Source organism: Aspergillus tubingensis, assembly GCF_013340325.1.
Source record: "Aspergillus tubingensis WU-2223L DNA, scaffold_3, whole genome shotgun sequence".
Classification (NCBI taxonomy): Eukaryota; Fungi; Ascomycota; class Eurotiomycetes; order Eurotiales; family Aspergillaceae; genus Aspergillus; species Aspergillus tubingensis.
In genome coordinates, this window is record NW_023336277.1 from 277224 (window position 1) to 293452 (window position 16229).

Here is a 16229-nt window from a genome sequence, read left to right on the forward strand (position 1 = left end):
GGCACTAGATTAAGCTGGCCTGTACATCTTACAATGCAAGTGTCTTTGATCACGGGCCTATTATTCTATATCGATCCAATCTATCCACCCCACCTATCCACCCACTTAATTTAGGAACCCCCAATATACCTCTTGAAGACTGGCCAGAACACCACCATTCTTGCAGTATATTTTCAAATGCACCTCTAGACGTCCATGCTATTACTCAAAAAATTAGGTGAGGACTAGACTCTACTTCAACAATCCCAGCCCAGTCCAGCCCTCCACAGAGAACTCCGGCAATAACGGCGCAGACCCATCCAGCGCGCCGACCTCAAATTCGGCACTCTCAGAACTTCCCGTTTGGAGCAAGTAGGAAAAAGAATTCACATTCGAATCAGACCGGTCGAGAGGCTGAGTCGGTTCTTGGGCGACGAGGGCGAGGAGCTGGTCTAAGCCGAGAGCTTGAGTCTGGGCTTCGGGATTTGTATTGGCGTTGGCGGGCGAGCTCGAGCCCGCGCGTGGCAAGTTGATGGTGCCGGCAGCCTGGTTTAACTCTTGCCCTTCAGATGCAGACCGGGTCGGCAAATCCTGTCCAGGAAGTTGATTATTTAAGACCTGTCGCGTCCACAGGTCCATATTACTTACTCTTTCACCCACACTAGCACGAACAGGAACAGGAGCCGGAACCCCCCAGGGCAGTAGCAGCGTCTGCCCCATCACCAGCAGTCCAGTACCGGCACCGCCAGCACCTGCGTTCGTTCGCTCTGTGCTACCCGCCTGCAGGGCGCGCGCCATGTACCCGTCCATTTCACGGATCTGAGCGCGTAGTGTGGCTGTTAAGCTGCTGTTGCTGCCGGCTGCGGCAGTGCCCGAGACAAACGGAGTTGGGGAGATGGAGACGGAGGCAGAGCGGCTCGACTCGATCTTCTCGAGCAGGTCGGCTAGCACGAGTAATATATTACGGACTTGGATGTAGCGCCAGGCGGAAAGGGGACGGTGGGTAATGGTGGTTCCCAGCAGGTGGCCGATGTGGGAGAGGTGGTGGAGCTGGAGAATACATCAGTGGTACGTTCTATCTAGGGTGAAGGTGAGGTAGAATAGGAGGAATGCATACAGAGCTGGTACTGATGGCGTTGAAAAAGGTCAGGGGCATGCTGCTCAGTTCGTCGAGGAGGTCGGAGGCGATGTCGCAGCAGCGGTTGATGGTAATGGTCGGGGTGTCGGCCTGAACGATGAGCATCTTGGCGTTTTGTGTCGTGAAGATGATGTTTGCTGCTGTCGTTCCAGCTTCGTCAGAACCTCAAGGATTATGGAGAAACTCAGGGGGAGGAGGTGCTGGGCCATACCAACGAAGCTGTACCGGTCCGTTCCCAGCTCACTCGTAAGTGCCTTGACAGCCCGCAGGCATTCTGGAAGCTCTTGCTGTGCCTTAGAGATTAGATGCAAGCTGTCCGAAGCGGAGAGCTTAGGGGATTGAGTATGCGCCCCAGCGATGAAGCGCTGTATTTCGCTGCCGCGGAAATCTTCCTTGCGCTCAGGGTTAATCGTGTCCTTGTGCCACGTGCTCCGATTATTCGCGAGGAGCTGATACAGATCGCTGCAGAAATTACACCCGCGGATGAAGGAGACCGGCGTGTTCGTGGTTAGAGGGAGGCGCACACCTGTCGCGGTGATGTCTGCATCGTCGATGACTTCGGCCGGGTAGAGCACGGAGTGGCTGTCCGGCTGTGGATGACGCGCGGGCAGGCCAAAGTTGCTGACCATGTATTGCTCCTGCTGGTAGACGCACCAAAACTGTTACAGAATTAGGCTCTACCTTCAACCAATATCGGGCTGCAACGAGGGGGTACCAGTCGCCGTCGCTCCTGCCGTTCAACTTCAGTCAGCCCGTTGGGCCACTTGTTCTCGGCGTAGAAGCCATTCAGGATTGAGAGCGAGGCGTAGTCGCCTAGGTGTGTGACGGGGCTTTTGAGATCGCCGTTTTGCAGGCACGCCGAGGCCAACAGGGCGTGCGCCTTCATTGCGGCGATGTAGTCGGATATCTGCAGAGGGGAGCGCGGCATGGCGGCGACGGCGGCGCGGTAGCATGTAGCTGAGAGGGCTGCAGAATCCGGGCGGAGTAGGGCCAGCTCTAGGCCCTGCGCGGGGGTTGTCGCCGGGATTCCCTCGTAGAGGCGGCCAGCTGTGAGGGCGCAGACGGCCATGGTCACGACGAAGACGCCCCAGTCAGTGCGGTAGAGCTGGGAGGTGATTTGGGCGCTGAAGGTCGGCCAGTGCAAGTAGGGACGACTATCATGGCAATTATTATACTACTATACACAGACTAACGAGACAGGAGAACGGACATGGGGTAAATGGTATGGTGAAAGACCTCGACGAGGCATTCAATGGTTCTAGGTGGGATGGTGTTTTCGTATGCAGCGTAGAGCGAGGACAGTGACGAGGACGAGAGACCGATTTCGCTGACGCTGGCGCTGCGACTACCACCGCGGGGGCTGACGCTGGCTGCAGCTGAAGATGACCCGGATTGTACGGAGACAGACGCTGGTCTTACTGGAGCCTCCACGTTCATGTTGGCGCTCATACTCGTGCTCGCGTGTTGACCGTCTAACATAGGCGAATCCTGATTGCCTCGCGGGCCTCGACGGGTGGGATTGGGCTATAAATATCAGTCACTCATTTGAGTTGAATAATTGCTTGAGCAGGAATACCCCTCGCCGCTTAACCGGCCGGTCATAGGTGCACTCGACGCCCTGGTCTCTGCACCGTCCGCAAACTGTTCCTGCGACTCCAGGCGAACACTGTACAGGTCAGTCAGGCTATTGTTGGAAGCTGGCATCTCGTACCCTGCAGGCGTTTCGGTGACACCGATCGCAGGCACGCTAGAAGACGAGGGTAGTTAGCTACTTGTCCGAACAGGTTGATCTGGACGTACGCTGTTCCTCTTTCTTTTGCCGCCTTCGTTAACGGTCATTGCTCTAAACAATAAACTAGAGAATGAATTATTCAAGAGATTGAAGAGTACTGGGACTCAGCAGAGATGTAATGTGTGAAGGCATGGAGTCTGGGGAAATGAGGGGACTCTCCACACTGCAGAGGATTACCGAGTAATGCCGACTGTATTCCTGCAGGGTTATGGAGTACATACTTTTGAAGTCAGGTTCTAGCATTTGAGTGTTATTGGTTGATGTAAGATATTCCGAAGTAGCCACGTGCTTCTCATTCGGAGGTTTGACCCCAAACAGGAAATCAAACCTCCGAGCACAAATACATGATCTTACATTATATGTTCCGTTCTCTACTCTCTAGTGATACGATTTCGTATCCTCCCAATTTCCTCCACTTCAATCTCCACCACATCGCCCTCCTTCAAGAACTTAGCTTCGCCTTCCAGAAAGCTGCCCACCCCTGCCGGTGTCCCCGTCATCACCACCGCCCCACTTCTGAGCGTCCTCCCCTGACTGAAGAACCGGATCAGAGCCGGCACATCGAATATCAGGTCATCTATTCCAGACTGCTGCCTCTTCTCGCCATTTACCCATGTACGAAGGGTGAGGGAAGCTGGGTCGGGAATCAACTGAGAGGAGACGAGAACGGGGCCCAGCGGAGCAAATTTGTCGAAGGATTTGGCGTAATTGGACTGCGAGCCCTTTGCGGCTGCTTGCCACCAGCGGCTGGAGAGGTCGTTGCCGATCGTGTAACCAAGCACGAGTGAAAGGGCATTAGTTTTGTCATCGAGGTTTTTGACAGTCGAGGCCATGACGAAGACAAGCTCTCCCTTTTTTAAAACGAGACATCTGTTAGAGGCTGCTTGAGTGTAACAGAAGGGGAGAGGGCGTATACCTTGTAGTCTACATCGCGCGCTTCACGGTGCAGTGGGATGTCGTCGTAGGGGCCCGCCATGGCATCTATGATGGTCAGCCTACGTTACCCATGAGGCAATTGAAGGCGGAACAAACCAGGATACTTGACAAACGTCTTAGGGACTTCAGGGAGAGGAACCTGTCAGTAATAAAGAGCATTAGCCTCTCACTGAATTATAATGAGATTCAGGTGACATGGTTATACCCCCGCCTCATCTGCATGCTGCTTATAATTTAATCCCACCCCATAGATAAACGGGACATCAACCAAGGGACTCAGCAGCTCCTTGACTTCAGCGCTCTTTTCGCTGAGCTTGAAGTTCTCATCAAAGGGACCTGATCCCTCATAGATGGGCGCCGTGACTCCGATCAGGCTCTGGGACCAGTGGTGGTCCTTAGGAACCTCCCCGAAGTGTGTCTCGCCTGTGGGTGCGACGAAGCGGATAAGACGTTGAAATCTGGAGGCAGCCATATCCTTGGGTTCTGTTTGGTTGAATGATTGGGATGAACAGAAGGGATGGGAGGTAGATTTTATGTGAACATATACAGCGGATATGGGCAGGGTACAGGAGCAACAGCCGTCGAGTTTAACCGTGATATTCTGAGAAGTGCCGGCAGGCCAGGCTCTGCTAGGTACTCAGCTGTAGCTGTTCGGCTCTATATGCAGCACCTAACCTTTCAATTCTAGTCTACCTACTCCGTCCACTACCTGTTCAATTACGGGTATACATTACAGTGAACCGACAGCGGCAGTGGAAATCGATCATAAGCACATATCAGCACTCCATTGCACTGACTACCTTCAGTCTGAGATGACCAATCAAGTCAAGAAACTACCCCCGGTCTTGGCTAGGACCTCATCATAGTAAGGTTGGAACCCCAGCCATCCCTTCTCCGGCCCACCAACCTGCTTTGCTGTAAACTCCGCCTCGGCCTCCTTGATAATCACCTTCTGATGCCCACTGCCCCTCTCTGCCGCATCTACCAGCAGCTGCGCGTGGCATGTCTTGTCCAGACTGATGAACCAAAATGCCGCCTCGTCGATGCTCCCACCGACCTGTCACACAAAGACTGTTAGAATTCTGACCAGATCGCAAGCAACGTGGTATAGTAGAGTTGCTATACAGTAATAAGACCATGGTTCTGCAGAATAGCCGCCTTCCCCTGACCAAGTGCCTGAGCAATCCTCTTCCCCTCTTCGCGGTCTAGCACCACACCCCCAAACTCACGATACACGGAATGGCTCTTGTAGAAGCGCAGAGCATCCTGTGTGATCATGTCCAATTCACGGCCAAAAGCGCTGAAAGCTTTCCCATGCACTGAGTGCGCGTGACAGGCGGCGTGAACGTCCGGGCGAGCCTTGTGGATCTCTGAGTGGATGGCAAACGCGGCGGCGTTGATAGGTTCATCGCCAATGACGACCTGACCAGCCTCGTTGACGAGAATCAAGTCCGAGACGCAGATCTGCGAGAAGTGCATCGATAAGGGATTAAGCCCTTTTTTTGTGTCAGTATCAGTTACTTTTTGATGAGTGCTGCAGTCAATATGGGATGGGTACAGAAGTGGTCTGTAAGGATGGGATCGCGGACGGAGATGTGGCCCGCGATGCCTTCGTCGAAGCCGCGTTTGGCGAAAATGCGGAAGGCAGCGGCCAGGTGCTGCTTGCGGTAGAGGCGCTCTTCCTCGAGGGTAGCAAAAGTGGGATAGGAGCGGATGCGCAGCTTCTGGCCGCTGACCGAGAGGCCCAGGGCGCCTGAGGCGGCGTTGCTGGCGTCTTCGTTTTGCAGGACCGTTGCGCTTGGAGGCATTTCGCTGACTGGACTGTGTACTTGCTATCCATACACGTCGACAGGGGTGTAGGTTTTATCTAAAGACAAACCCAGAAGGTTCTACCGGAGGATCAACCGGTGCTGAAGTTTTGCCGGTCATCAACAAAATAGCTGTACAATCACACGCCATGTATTTTCGAGCTAAAAAATACAGCAGACATTACCAGTCATCGGGTAGATATTTCTAGGTCCAGTTATTGCCAGAAACACCGATTAAGGCCATATGCTTTCCAAATAAACTGCATCGATATAACACTCTTACCACTACAGTCATTATGACTCTGGTCTAACTATGAAGATATTTAGAATTAAATGGATGAAGAAGTAGATATTGCTGGACACGGTAAAGACGAGGTTGTAAAGAGATATAGTCTAGACCATTTGAGGATGTTGATATTTGACCACTACCCACTACTGCCCGCACTACACAAAGTACGTTCTACCAGCGTTATGGCATCTTCAACCCCTCAGCCACTGCAGCCGCCAGGTCTTCCGCGGTTGTTCCCCTCTCGCGATGCTCTGGCCTCTCCCTCCCCAGCACTGTCTGCTCCGCCACAGTCCTATAGACCTCCGCAACTTGCGCATACACATCTGCTCCTCCCTGTCCATTTCCATGACTAGCAGCATCCCACCCCCCTTCCTCCCCAAAGCACCGCCCGATCTCCACCATCTCATCTACCCACCGCCCAGTCTTGGGCGGTGTCTCCACAATCATCCGGGTAATGCTGCTCTGCAGCCCCGGCTGGAAGCTTTCCAGCAGGCTCTGCAGCTCAGGGTAGATACCCATCGCATGCGCCGTGCTAAAAGACTGGTACGAGATGGCCAGCAGGCCCTTGATCAGCGACCCGAAGCAGCATTTGAGCCCGCTCGCCTGTCCGATTCTGGGACCAAGATAACGCGTGTTAAGCACGTCCGCCAGGCGAGCGTCTGGTAGCTCGGGGCCCGAGATCGGAATGGCAGGGCGTGTCCAGGTCGACTCGTTTTCATGTTTCTGTTTAGGCGGGCCGCCGATGATCCCGCCATCGATGAACTTGGTGCCGGGCGAGTGGTGCGTAAACTCGGTAGCAATAGTACGTGCTAGAGCTGGGCTGATGGCGTTTAGGTCAAGGTAATGGAGCTGTTTGTCGGTGGGTTTGGCGGGGAGGGACCAGAAGCGCTGTGCGGTGGCGAGGGCGTCGCGCGGGGGCACGATGGCGAGGAGGTAGTCGACTGTTTCGACAAGTTGCTCGTCACTGTCTAGTAGCTCTATGTTGGCTGCGCGGGCACGGTTGTAGGTGTGTTCGCTGCAGCTGTTAGGATTTTCCCCCAGAAGAACCAGGTGGTGGAGGTACCTTCGGCCAGTGATGTTGGTGTAGACGGGGAAGCCGTGGGCGACGAGCAGGCTGGCAATGCCGGCGCCCATCTCGCCGATGGAGACGATGCCAATTTTGACAGTGGCCATGGTGCTTAATTTGGTATATGAAATGTATTGCTGTGGTTCCCATCTTATAAGCTAGGTTGCGGGGAAGTCTCTGTTAAACTACCTGCTAAACCCGCGGGCCAGCCCTGTTCATGCACTCCCTTCCAAGGGTTCAGACATGCCAACTATTGTGTTGAACTATTGGCACATTAAAGCAGCAGTATAGACAAGCTCACTGATATTCAACTATGATGTCGATTGTTGCTGAGTTGGGATTATCCCTCTAAGACGGTCCGACATTGAAGCCACGCTCCTAGACTTGCGTGCTTGTATTTCGGTTAAATCCAAGTAAGAACGGTGTTTCCAGAGTTTCCCCAACTCGCACTAGTAGCTGCCAGATTTGCAATGACCTCTGCCGTACAGCAAGTGCGGCGCGATGCGTCTTACAGCCACGCTATGTGCTCCCAGCATCGCGAGCAGCGCGCTCCACATTCTCACAACCTTTTCTATATTGGACACTTCATGCACAGTTCACGCGCGGACTACACTGTACTTAGAATTCGAAGATAATCTTAGTGATGTATGCGCCGTGGATCATGAGCATACAAATGAGGTCACCCACGGTACCGCACTGCCGCTTATATACCAGGATATAGTCTAGAGCAGTGGCATGTATAAAGATATCACATTCGATCATAGAAACCACCGCATTGAGTAGACAACGACTACAGAGAAATTGCCTCCTGCACACTCATTCCCCCCAACACTCTCACCATTTTCACCTCATCCGCTGTGGCAATACCTTCCACCATCTCTAGCACAGCCCCAACCTGGTCCTGCGGGATGCAAACCGCACACCTATCCTCAGGATCTAGCATAATCAAATCCCCCTACCAAGCAGACACAGCAAATCTATTGTCAGCGCACAGCCCAGTAAGAGCAGAGCAACAGTAAGTAGTCAATATATACCTGACGAACCCTCGACTTTCCAACCCAAACCTCCATTCCGACCGCATGCGCCTTGCACTCCCCCCTCGTCGCTACAGCGCTGACACCGCGGCTCCACACAGGCATGTGCACAAACCGACTGTCGGTCAACTGCGCTACATCTCGCACCCGCCCATCCACGAGCACACCCTGTGCGCCGAGCTTATTCATCCGCGCTGCCATCAAACCCCCCATCGTTGCCGTGCTGGCGCCACGGGGCTGCGACATGACTACGATGGTTGAAGGAATGATAATGTCGGCGTAGATCTGGCCTTTGGGTATGTTGGACGGCATTAGAGTAGCGGAAAGAGAGGGGGGCGGGTCTCGGGGGATGAAGAGGACGGTTGTTGCGGGGGCGATGATTTTTGTTTGTGTATTAGCGAGGGGCGCTGTCGAACATAGAGGCGGAGTTAGATGTGTACGATGGCAGGTAGAAGAGGCAAGTACCGATGTCTGGAAGGAAGCCGGCGCCCGGCACGCTCAGCTCGAGGAGAGCATCGGCGATCTGTTGTGGTTGTCATGAGCTGGATTACATGGAAATTGGGAGTTGGGGTGGGGGAGCAGCTGGGTGGAGTGTACCTCGCACGCAGAGTATTCTAGCAGCTTGCTGAATTGGTTGCTCATCGTAATCTGTATATAAAATATCGGAACGCTAACCGCTAGACCAAAAAAGATATATCGCTCTAGTCAGACTAGCGATGGAGAGATTACTGTCCCAACATAAAATAATAGAACATGGATGGCTTTGGGGTTCTTAAAAGAGATGGGTTTAGCCGGCAGTTAATCCGAGGCGGCACAGTTACTTTGCTATATTGAAACGGACTTGAGCAATTATTCCTAGGCGACTCCACCGCTGCCCCCCTAGCCCCTGCATAGATATAACCAATCAGTAGATAGCGGATGCCAACCATATGATCGTAGAAACACAGGTTAAACCGCATGCTCCATATGCACTGCAACCTCCTTCTCCCCATCCACCATCTCGCCAACGACACTGGGCGCCACCTCTCGCTCCCCAACAGCTCCAAACAACCGATCCATCTGATCCATTCTCAGCCCTTTGGTCTCATGCACGAAGAAAAACGCATACACCGCCGACAAGGTCAGCACCGTCCCGTTCCAGAGGTAGATCCCATACCCCATCGCGCGGAACATGCTGGGTATGCTCTTAGTCACGACGAACGACCACAGCCACACATTCACACCCGCCCAAGGTCCGCTGATGCTGCGCACGCTTGGTGAGAAGATTTCGCTCGCGATAATGAGTGGCAGACCGTTGGCGCCAAAGGACCACAAGAAGCCGAAGAGCATTATTGCCGCGGCGCCGCCCTTGCCTGCGGCGACTTCGGAGGGCGGCTGTGTGTTCCCGTCACCCGGGTTGGCGATCTTGACATATGCGCCGATGTAGTACATACAGACCGCGCAGCCGATAGACGAGGTGATCCATGGCCACTTGCGTCCTGTGATGTCGATCAGGAAAGAGAAATATACGATTGAGGCGCCCGACTTGATGACGCCGTAGATGCCCGTCCAGAGGGTAGTGTCATCGAGCCCGATGGAGGTGAAGATGGTGGGGGAATAGTAGTTTATGGCAACGGCGCCGCTCCACGCCTGCAGCAGACAAAGCATGGCGACCAAGCCGAAGCGGTTGCGCATTCCTTTTAATGTGGCTTCTTTGGCGGCGGCGCGAAAGGTGGACCAGGTTGTGGGGGTTTGGCCGCGCCGGACGGTGAGCGATTGCTCGATGGCGATTTGAGACTTGATAAAGCCAACGTCTTCGAGGATGTATTGATGGGAGACTGGAAGATTGCGCAGGAAGGACAGAGCTCGTAGGGCGTCTTGGTCGCGTCCCTTTTTCAGGAGCCAGGTTGGGGATTCCTTGAGAAAGGGGATGGTGAGTGCGACGATGCCAACGGGGATGAGCTGGACACCCATGGGGATGCGCCAGGCGAGAGAGCGATTGGTGTCGATGTGGCGGACAATGCCAAAGTTGATCCAGAAGCCAACGAGAGAGCCGAAGTTGTAGAAGGTCTCAAAGCAGCCCGTCATGCGGCCGCGCACGGCTGGGGGCGAGAGCTCGGAGATGTAGGTTGGGATCACTGCCACGAACCCGCCGACTCCAACCCCCGAGAGCACACGGCCACCATACATCATTGCCTTGCTGCCGCCGGCGGCGGTGCAGAGAACAGCACCAACGATAAAGATGAAATCGGCGAGAAGCACACACAGCCGCCGGCCCAGCAGCTCGAGAAGCATGAACATGAACAGGGCGCCCCAGAAGGCGCCAGCTGAGAACAGGCTAGTCACGTTGCTGGTAAAGGCATCCGCTTCCTTGGCCGTCATGGTGTTGAGGCCAAAGTCGCGCTTATAGCTGGGTAGCGTCTGCGTCGTCCCAATGAACGATGTGTCGTAGCCAAATACGATAAGCGCCGTGGCAAGACCAATGACGGTCAGGTAAAGTCGGAAATTATACTAAGGCAAGGCATTAGCCCCAAAATACAAGCTGGGAAGCGATGACTTACGACTTCCGGCGGTGTCGGCCGGTCCTCTTTGGCATGCATGAACTTCATGAACTTCATGTTCGATCTCGTTGGACACTAACAGTCCAGATAAAATTCAATGGATGAGTGAGAAATGGCCATACTGAAAACCAGCGTCGCTAGGGTTGTTATAGATAAAACTGGAGGAGCAAATCTGGGGTAATCCGGGGTAACTACGGGGGGATGAAGTATGCCCGGTTGTTTAGCCGTCCTGCTGCTGATTAGCCGTAGCTGTCCCTCAATACGGTTGTCTACTCTTCTCAAGGCGACAAAATCACAAGCACTCGATTGCAGTCTGTATCAACGTAAAAAGTATGCATAACTAGGTAGAACAACCGCTGCTCTCGATAAACCCATCAGTATCGATCCAGCCCAATCAGTTCCCTCGCTCGCTTCGAAAGAACCGGACTCTGTAATGGCCTTTTGATGGCCGCCTCGTAGGACGGATGGTCTGCCGGCGGCAGGCGCTCCTTCACTCGAAAATCGGCCGGATCATGCGTTGTGTTCTGCTTCGCTTCAAAGGCCTGCAGGCGGACCTTTCTTGCCTCCTCTGAGACAGCCGCTGCCGGCTTGTAGCAGACATCTTAGATTTGGCCGTTAGCATGCATATACAAATAAGAGATAGTTAAACCTACAGGCAGCAAATCGGTCATTAACCGAAGAAGGCGCGGCGCCATAATGGATCGTGCGCTAGTGCTCTGTTAGTCAACAACAAACTAGAGATAGCTTGAGGAAAGGCAGCACGCACCGAGTCCCAGAGCAGCAGATCTCCCGGCTCTGCGCACACCTTAGTCCATTTGCACCCCTTGCCCTCAAGCCACTGGCACATCTCCTCGTCCACATTCTGGAAGGCCCAGTTGCTCCACCCCTTTTCACCCTTTTTGTGATCAAAATACTGCCATAACTCAGTGTAGTAAGCGCTTGACCCTTCAAAAACCATAAGCCCGCCATCCTCGGGCCCATTGGGTAACAGATTCAGAATTCCCTGGACAGTGTCAAACTTGTTGTTAAAGGGGGACTGGTCGACATGCGCCCACGGCGCGAAAACAGGGTCCGTCTTCGAACGCTCCTTTTCAGGTAGGGAGAGATTCACCCCGTCTGTCCAATCAGTATACTAATCATAATCAGAGAAAAAATGAATTATACCAAATGACACTAGGAGCTCGCGAGTGCTCCATATCTGCTCCCACTTCTCTACAAGCCCGGGCTCCGACTTCAAGTCCCACACAAACTGCTCGTGGCCGATGCCGTACCTATGCCCCCGGTAGTGTTAGTATTGCCGAAGCCTATCCCGCTGCCTAGAAAACGAACTAATGGCTACCAACCTGTTGTAGAGCCCTCCGCGAATGTGCCAGGGAAGGTTCGCTGCTCTGCGGGTGGACGGGTCCTTGCGGTCGAACCCCAGGTTCCAGCTTTCAAGCCATTCGTAGCCCTTGTCAGCATAGGCCAGTGCTCGGTCTCTGGGTATGGCGCCGCGCACGACCGTCCAACCCTTGGTGTGCAGCTCGACTAGCCAATCGGGATGCTATAGGAAGCGTGGTGAGTAGAGTACGCTGGACTTTAGCAAAGCGGGGTTGCAACTAACATTTTCGGCATTCCCGTCAACGGCCGCGAGCTGGACGGCTGGGCGGATCTTGGTTTGCGTGCTGACGATGGACTCGGTGGAAGTAGGCATGGTCGATGTTGCAAAGATTCTATCGTAATTTTTCCCTGGAATGTTGTTGAGGTAATTATGGATGTGGAGGTAGTTGACAGTTAGCTAGAGTATTGACGTGATTGAAACCCGACTTTGACGGACCAGTCACGCCATTTTATCTTATTTCCTCAGCCTCAAGTCAACCGCCTGAAATCCTCTCATGGCATTTCATGACCCAACCGTGAATCTATCCCCTGTATCACCACACCAAAAAACATAAACCGGCTAAACAAATGTTATGCAGAGGGCATTAAGCCGTGCAGCTCTCTTGTAGCTTTCGCCACCTTCTATATCCGTGACCCATCGTCTGACATATCTGAGAGCCAGTGAGTGATAATTTCGGTCGCCAGTAGCTGGAAGAGCGATAGTGGTTGAAAATTCTAGGGCAGATGGCAGAGTTTAGCAGGTGGTTTAACAGGTTGTGTGGCAACCGAGCAGCACCGTTTCCAGCTCCGTTACTTCAATCCGTACGTGACGGCAACGGAGTACAAAGTACACTCCACAGTCATGTTACTCGTACAGATACTGGTAGAAAGAGAACTCAGACCTTAAGAAGTGGTCAGATTGCTCCAAAGTCTCGATGAATAAGAGTCAAAGCCCAGCCTCCAGAGTCAGATCAGAGGCAGAGTTGGAAGAAGGCTTCCACTTTTTTGACTTTACCCTCTTGTCATTCTCGCCCGCCAGAACCGTGTCGCACAAACGGATGGGAAGAGGATTCAACATCCGCCAGCTAAAACAGACAGTTACCTCACATTGTCACACTAGTAATTGCCATAATCCTCCTCATTCAAACTGGAGATGGTGTGCTTTTGTCCATTTCGGCTGGACGTGGCCACAGACCTTTTCCTTTCCAATTTCCCAGGGTGTACTCGGAACAGGGGAGGGGTGCGCATGGTGTTGAACTAGGAGGTTATAGGAACATCCGTATAAAGCTTATGCTTCGAGTACTTACTGCTGATGATGTGGACTGCCGAGTCCTGTGTTGTGCTTGGTGCTGTGCTGGGTTAAATTCTAAACAAACAATATCTGAAATATTTATTGATGTAAATCCCTACATCACATAGAGCTATACATTGGATTTAATTTTACACGTATCTGTTTTGTCCAGTAGCTCTCTAGCTTCGACGACCGCTCGAACCTCAACCTCAACCTCAACTTTCCCCTGTGCGCTCTAAGCTCAGAAAGAGTTAGTGGTTAAACCCAACCTCCTCATTAAACAAAACTCCCCAAATCTCCCCTTCCACCTCTACCTCAGCTACCTGCTCACTGAACAATCCAGACCCCAGGTCCCGCTCAAGCACCGTAACCCGATTTCCTTCCTGAATCCCAATAACCGCCAAATTCCCCGCCCGGTTCAGATCATAGCTCCTCGCCAGCGCCCCACCCACCGGCGCCGCCTGCACGAAGTCAAGCTTCCCCGCCAGATCCTGGCGGATGCGAAATGTCGAAATCGAATCCGAGGTTCCGTTGGGCGGGTACTGCGCCGGGGTCCCTGAGAAGCGCGCGTCGCGCCGGTTGCTAACAATCAGATAGTCGCCGTCGGCGCTGAGGCGCAGCTCCGACGTTATCCCTTTGCCGCCCGTACTGGGCTTGGGTGTCCCCGGTTCCAGCGAGCTGTAGGTACCATTGGGCAGCGGGGTGAGGTGCAGACCAGCCTGGTTGGGGAGGTATGTTACGCGGAAAGCGGTGATAATGCCTGCGATTTCGGCGCCCAGGTAGAAGACGTAGCTGGCGGTGCCGTCGGGAAAGAGAATGGGCTCTTGAGTGAAGACGCCGTGACGGGGACCGGAGCCTGAGGTGGCGTTTTGCGCGGGTCGCTCTTCGAGAAGGAGTGTTTCGTGGTTGATAGCGTAAACGCGAACCAGGTCAGCGCCGAGGTCGATGCCGAGCAGGTAAAGGCCCAATGGATCAGCGAGGGTCTGGTGGATGTGTGGTGCGGCTTGCCGGGCCCCTGCGGGGCCGGGTTTGGCCATGGTGTAGGTGAAGGTCTGCAGGGACTTAAGAGTACCGTTTGGAGCGGTGACATCGTACGTTTGGATGGCGCTGCTGGTATAGTGGGCCACGGCGAGAGCCTTGCCGTTGGCATAGAAGTTGGCAAAGGCGCCGTCAAGGAGGCACTCTACGCTGTCCAGCTCGACGGGAGGGCCGGTGCCGTTTTTGGAACTCGTACGGTAGGCAGTGAGGGTCCCATTGCCGGTGGTGGTGCCGTCTACGACGTATAAAATGTTGTTATGTTTGTTTAAAGTCAGCCATGCTGGGGACTCGGTAGGTGTCTTGAAGGTGTCGACGACAGTGAGATTGTATTTCTTCTTCGGTGCGAAGCCAGCAAAGTATCCGTCTTCGACATATGCTGCTGATCCAGTCGAAGCGAAATGTTCGTACGTCAAAGAGAGCACAGAAACATTGCCTGTGTATGAGGAGACGTAGATGAGGATACCATGGACGCTATTGCAAAGCAGAAGAGCCTGCAGCACAATCAAGGTAAATCGGATCATATTGAGTGAGGGTATTTTGCAAACAGAAGACCATCATTTCTTGGTCTATGTCACTACTTTTATAACACAGCATCTGGCATCTGCTTGAAGTGAATTAACCGACCGGCTGGTATTGACAGCATTGAAAGATATAGGATGCTTCGTCGGCAAAATCATTTTTAGTAAGATTAATAGTCTTTGATAGGACATCATAAAGAGCCCTGACTTGAATGTGTCCGGCTGAATTTCAGTGGTTTAACCGACCACCGATCTTACGCATCTCCAATTCCTACACAACCCCGCATCGTGGGGAAATGAAGGATCCTGTGGGGCATGACGTCATATTTGCGAAGTCCTGTAGTCGCTGAACTTGGCTCATACTGAAACAGGTGCATAATGGACTCCTGCTGATCTCAAACCCAGCGTGAAGAGAAGCCACAGCACAAGCATTCCGCACGGTTGAAACACGCGTATCCACACTCTCAATTTGAATGCAGTTCCCGAGACGCTAAGCATCCGTCACGCGTCATATGATTTGATAAACACATCCTGATATAACATTGGTCGGTTGCCGACTCGGGAGTTTCTTAAGTTCTGATGATTTGACAGATCGATCTCCGTATAATATGAATTAGATGTGTCCTTGACGATTGTCTTGGGGCATGAAAGCTACGTTAAGGCTGTCGCAGCTACAGCAGGGGTACAATTAAAAGGAGTAGTGGCCTATTTCGTCATGTAACTCCGAAAAGATGGAGCGAGAATGACCGCGATCGTGATATGACTGTGCGGCTGAGATTCAGGGCGGAATACTATCGAAATTGTGCCCGCTGGCTAATTGGAGAGCTAAGTAGTCGGCAGTATACGGATACTATCTCCAAAGAGGAGAGTTTTCAAAGTCCGAAACGGCCATTTTGGCCTTTGATTGTCCTCAAAGCAGGTTACTACTGGTAAAAAGAGTGCGAACTGAGGGTCCTCAACTTGGTTGCTAATAGCAAATGAGATTTTCTCGAAATTGCAAAGAGCGATATGCACTTTTCTAGATAGTGTCGGGTTGATATCTCTTCGTATCTGTACTTCATTCTAGCAGTGATCGAACCAACTGTATGTGGACATCTAGATTCACCTAAATCCTAATGACTGCTTCCAATAAATCCACTTGTCTAACCACTCGCCTTCCTATCAACCACCGTAAGCCGAGTGAAAGCCCAGTACGCCCCCGCATCAATCTCTTCTACAGCTTCGGGTAAGAGCCGTGAAAATTTCTCACCTTGAGCTGGATTCTGCGTCGTACGGGCGAGCATTTCTGGAACGATAAGGTTGCATTCATGCTTTGCTACAGCCATATATGGTGGGGCCTCTCTGACGTCACTTTGCACCTCTTGTAGATTGGCCTGCTGAAAGAAATAAGGAATCTCAGGAGTCCAGTGGGGAGTGGTACGATCATCCGTCGCCCTGCCTA

General features: G+C 52.9%; 8 protein-coding genes across 8 annotated transcripts; all 8 read right to left on the reverse strand.

Annotated features, from left to right (window-relative positions):
- Positions 1–231: 231 nt before the first annotated feature.
- AtWU_01313 (fungal specific transcription factor domain-containing protein) lies at positions 232–2596 on the reverse strand (the record flags this gene model as incomplete). Its single annotated transcript, XM_035496427.1, has 5 exons — positions 232–1029; positions 1097–1257; positions 1329–1776; positions 1833–2271; positions 2328–2596. The coding sequence occupies 5 exons, from the start codon at positions 2594–2596 to the stop codon at positions 232–234; spliced, it is 2115 nt and encodes a 704-aa protein (XP_035352320.1).
- A 684-nt stretch (positions 2597–3280) lies between these two features.
- Positions 3281–4317, reverse strand: AtWU_01314 (fumarylacetoacetate hydrolase family protein; the record flags this gene model as incomplete). The annotated part of the gene is made up of 4 exons (XM_035496428.1): positions 3281–3760; positions 3826–3890; positions 3942–3984; positions 4051–4317. 4 exons carry the CDS (start codon positions 4315–4317, stop codon positions 3281–3283), a joined length of 855 nt encoding a protein of 284 aa, XP_035352321.1.
- Positions 4318–4665: 348 nt separating this feature from the next.
- AtWU_01315 (class II aldolase/adducin family protein) lies at positions 4666–5653 on the reverse strand (the record flags this gene model as incomplete). Its single annotated transcript, XM_035496429.1, has 3 exons — positions 4666–4902; positions 4971–5341; positions 5404–5653. 3 exons carry the CDS (start codon positions 5651–5653, stop codon positions 4666–4668), a joined length of 858 nt encoding a protein of 285 aa, XP_035352322.1.
- A 469-nt stretch (positions 5654–6122) lies between these two features.
- AtWU_01316 (6-phosphogluconate dehydrogenase C-terminal domain-like protein) lies at positions 6123–7115 on the reverse strand (the record flags this gene model as incomplete). Its single annotated transcript, XM_035496430.1, has 1 exon — positions 6123–7115. One exon carries the CDS (start codon positions 7113–7115, stop codon positions 6123–6125), a length of 993 nt encoding a protein of 330 aa, XP_035352323.1.
- A 683-nt stretch (positions 7116–7798) lies between these two features.
- Positions 7799–8684, reverse strand: AtWU_01317 (RraA family protein; the record flags this gene model as incomplete). Its single annotated transcript, XM_035496431.1, has 4 exons — positions 7799–7963; positions 8052–8449; positions 8508–8565; positions 8640–8684. 4 exons carry the CDS (start codon positions 8682–8684, stop codon positions 7799–7801), a joined length of 666 nt encoding a protein of 221 aa, XP_035352324.1.
- A 306-nt stretch (positions 8685–8990) lies between these two features.
- On the reverse strand, positions 8991–10639 carry AtWU_01318 (general substrate transporter; the record flags this gene model as incomplete). The annotated part of the gene is made up of 2 exons (XM_035496432.1): positions 8991–10532; positions 10583–10639. 2 exons carry the CDS (start codon positions 10637–10639, stop codon positions 8991–8993), a joined length of 1599 nt encoding a protein of 532 aa, XP_035352325.1.
- A 317-nt stretch (positions 10640–10956) lies between these two features.
- AtWU_01319 (phytanoyl-CoA dioxygenase) lies at positions 10957–12275 on the reverse strand (the record flags this gene model as incomplete). Its single annotated transcript, XM_035496433.1, has 6 exons — positions 10957–11183; positions 11236–11290; positions 11349–11698; positions 11747–11853; positions 11926–12125; positions 12186–12275. 6 exons carry the CDS (start codon positions 12273–12275, stop codon positions 10957–10959), a joined length of 1029 nt encoding a protein of 342 aa, XP_035352326.1.
- Positions 12276–13483: 1208 nt separating this feature from the next.
- On the reverse strand, positions 13484–14791 carry AtWU_01320 (putative isomerase YbhE; the record flags this gene model as incomplete). The annotated part of the gene is made up of 1 exon (XM_035496434.1): positions 13484–14791. One exon carries the CDS (start codon positions 14789–14791, stop codon positions 13484–13486), a length of 1308 nt encoding a protein of 435 aa, XP_035352327.1.
- Between the last annotated feature and the right edge of the window lie 1438 nt (positions 14792–16229).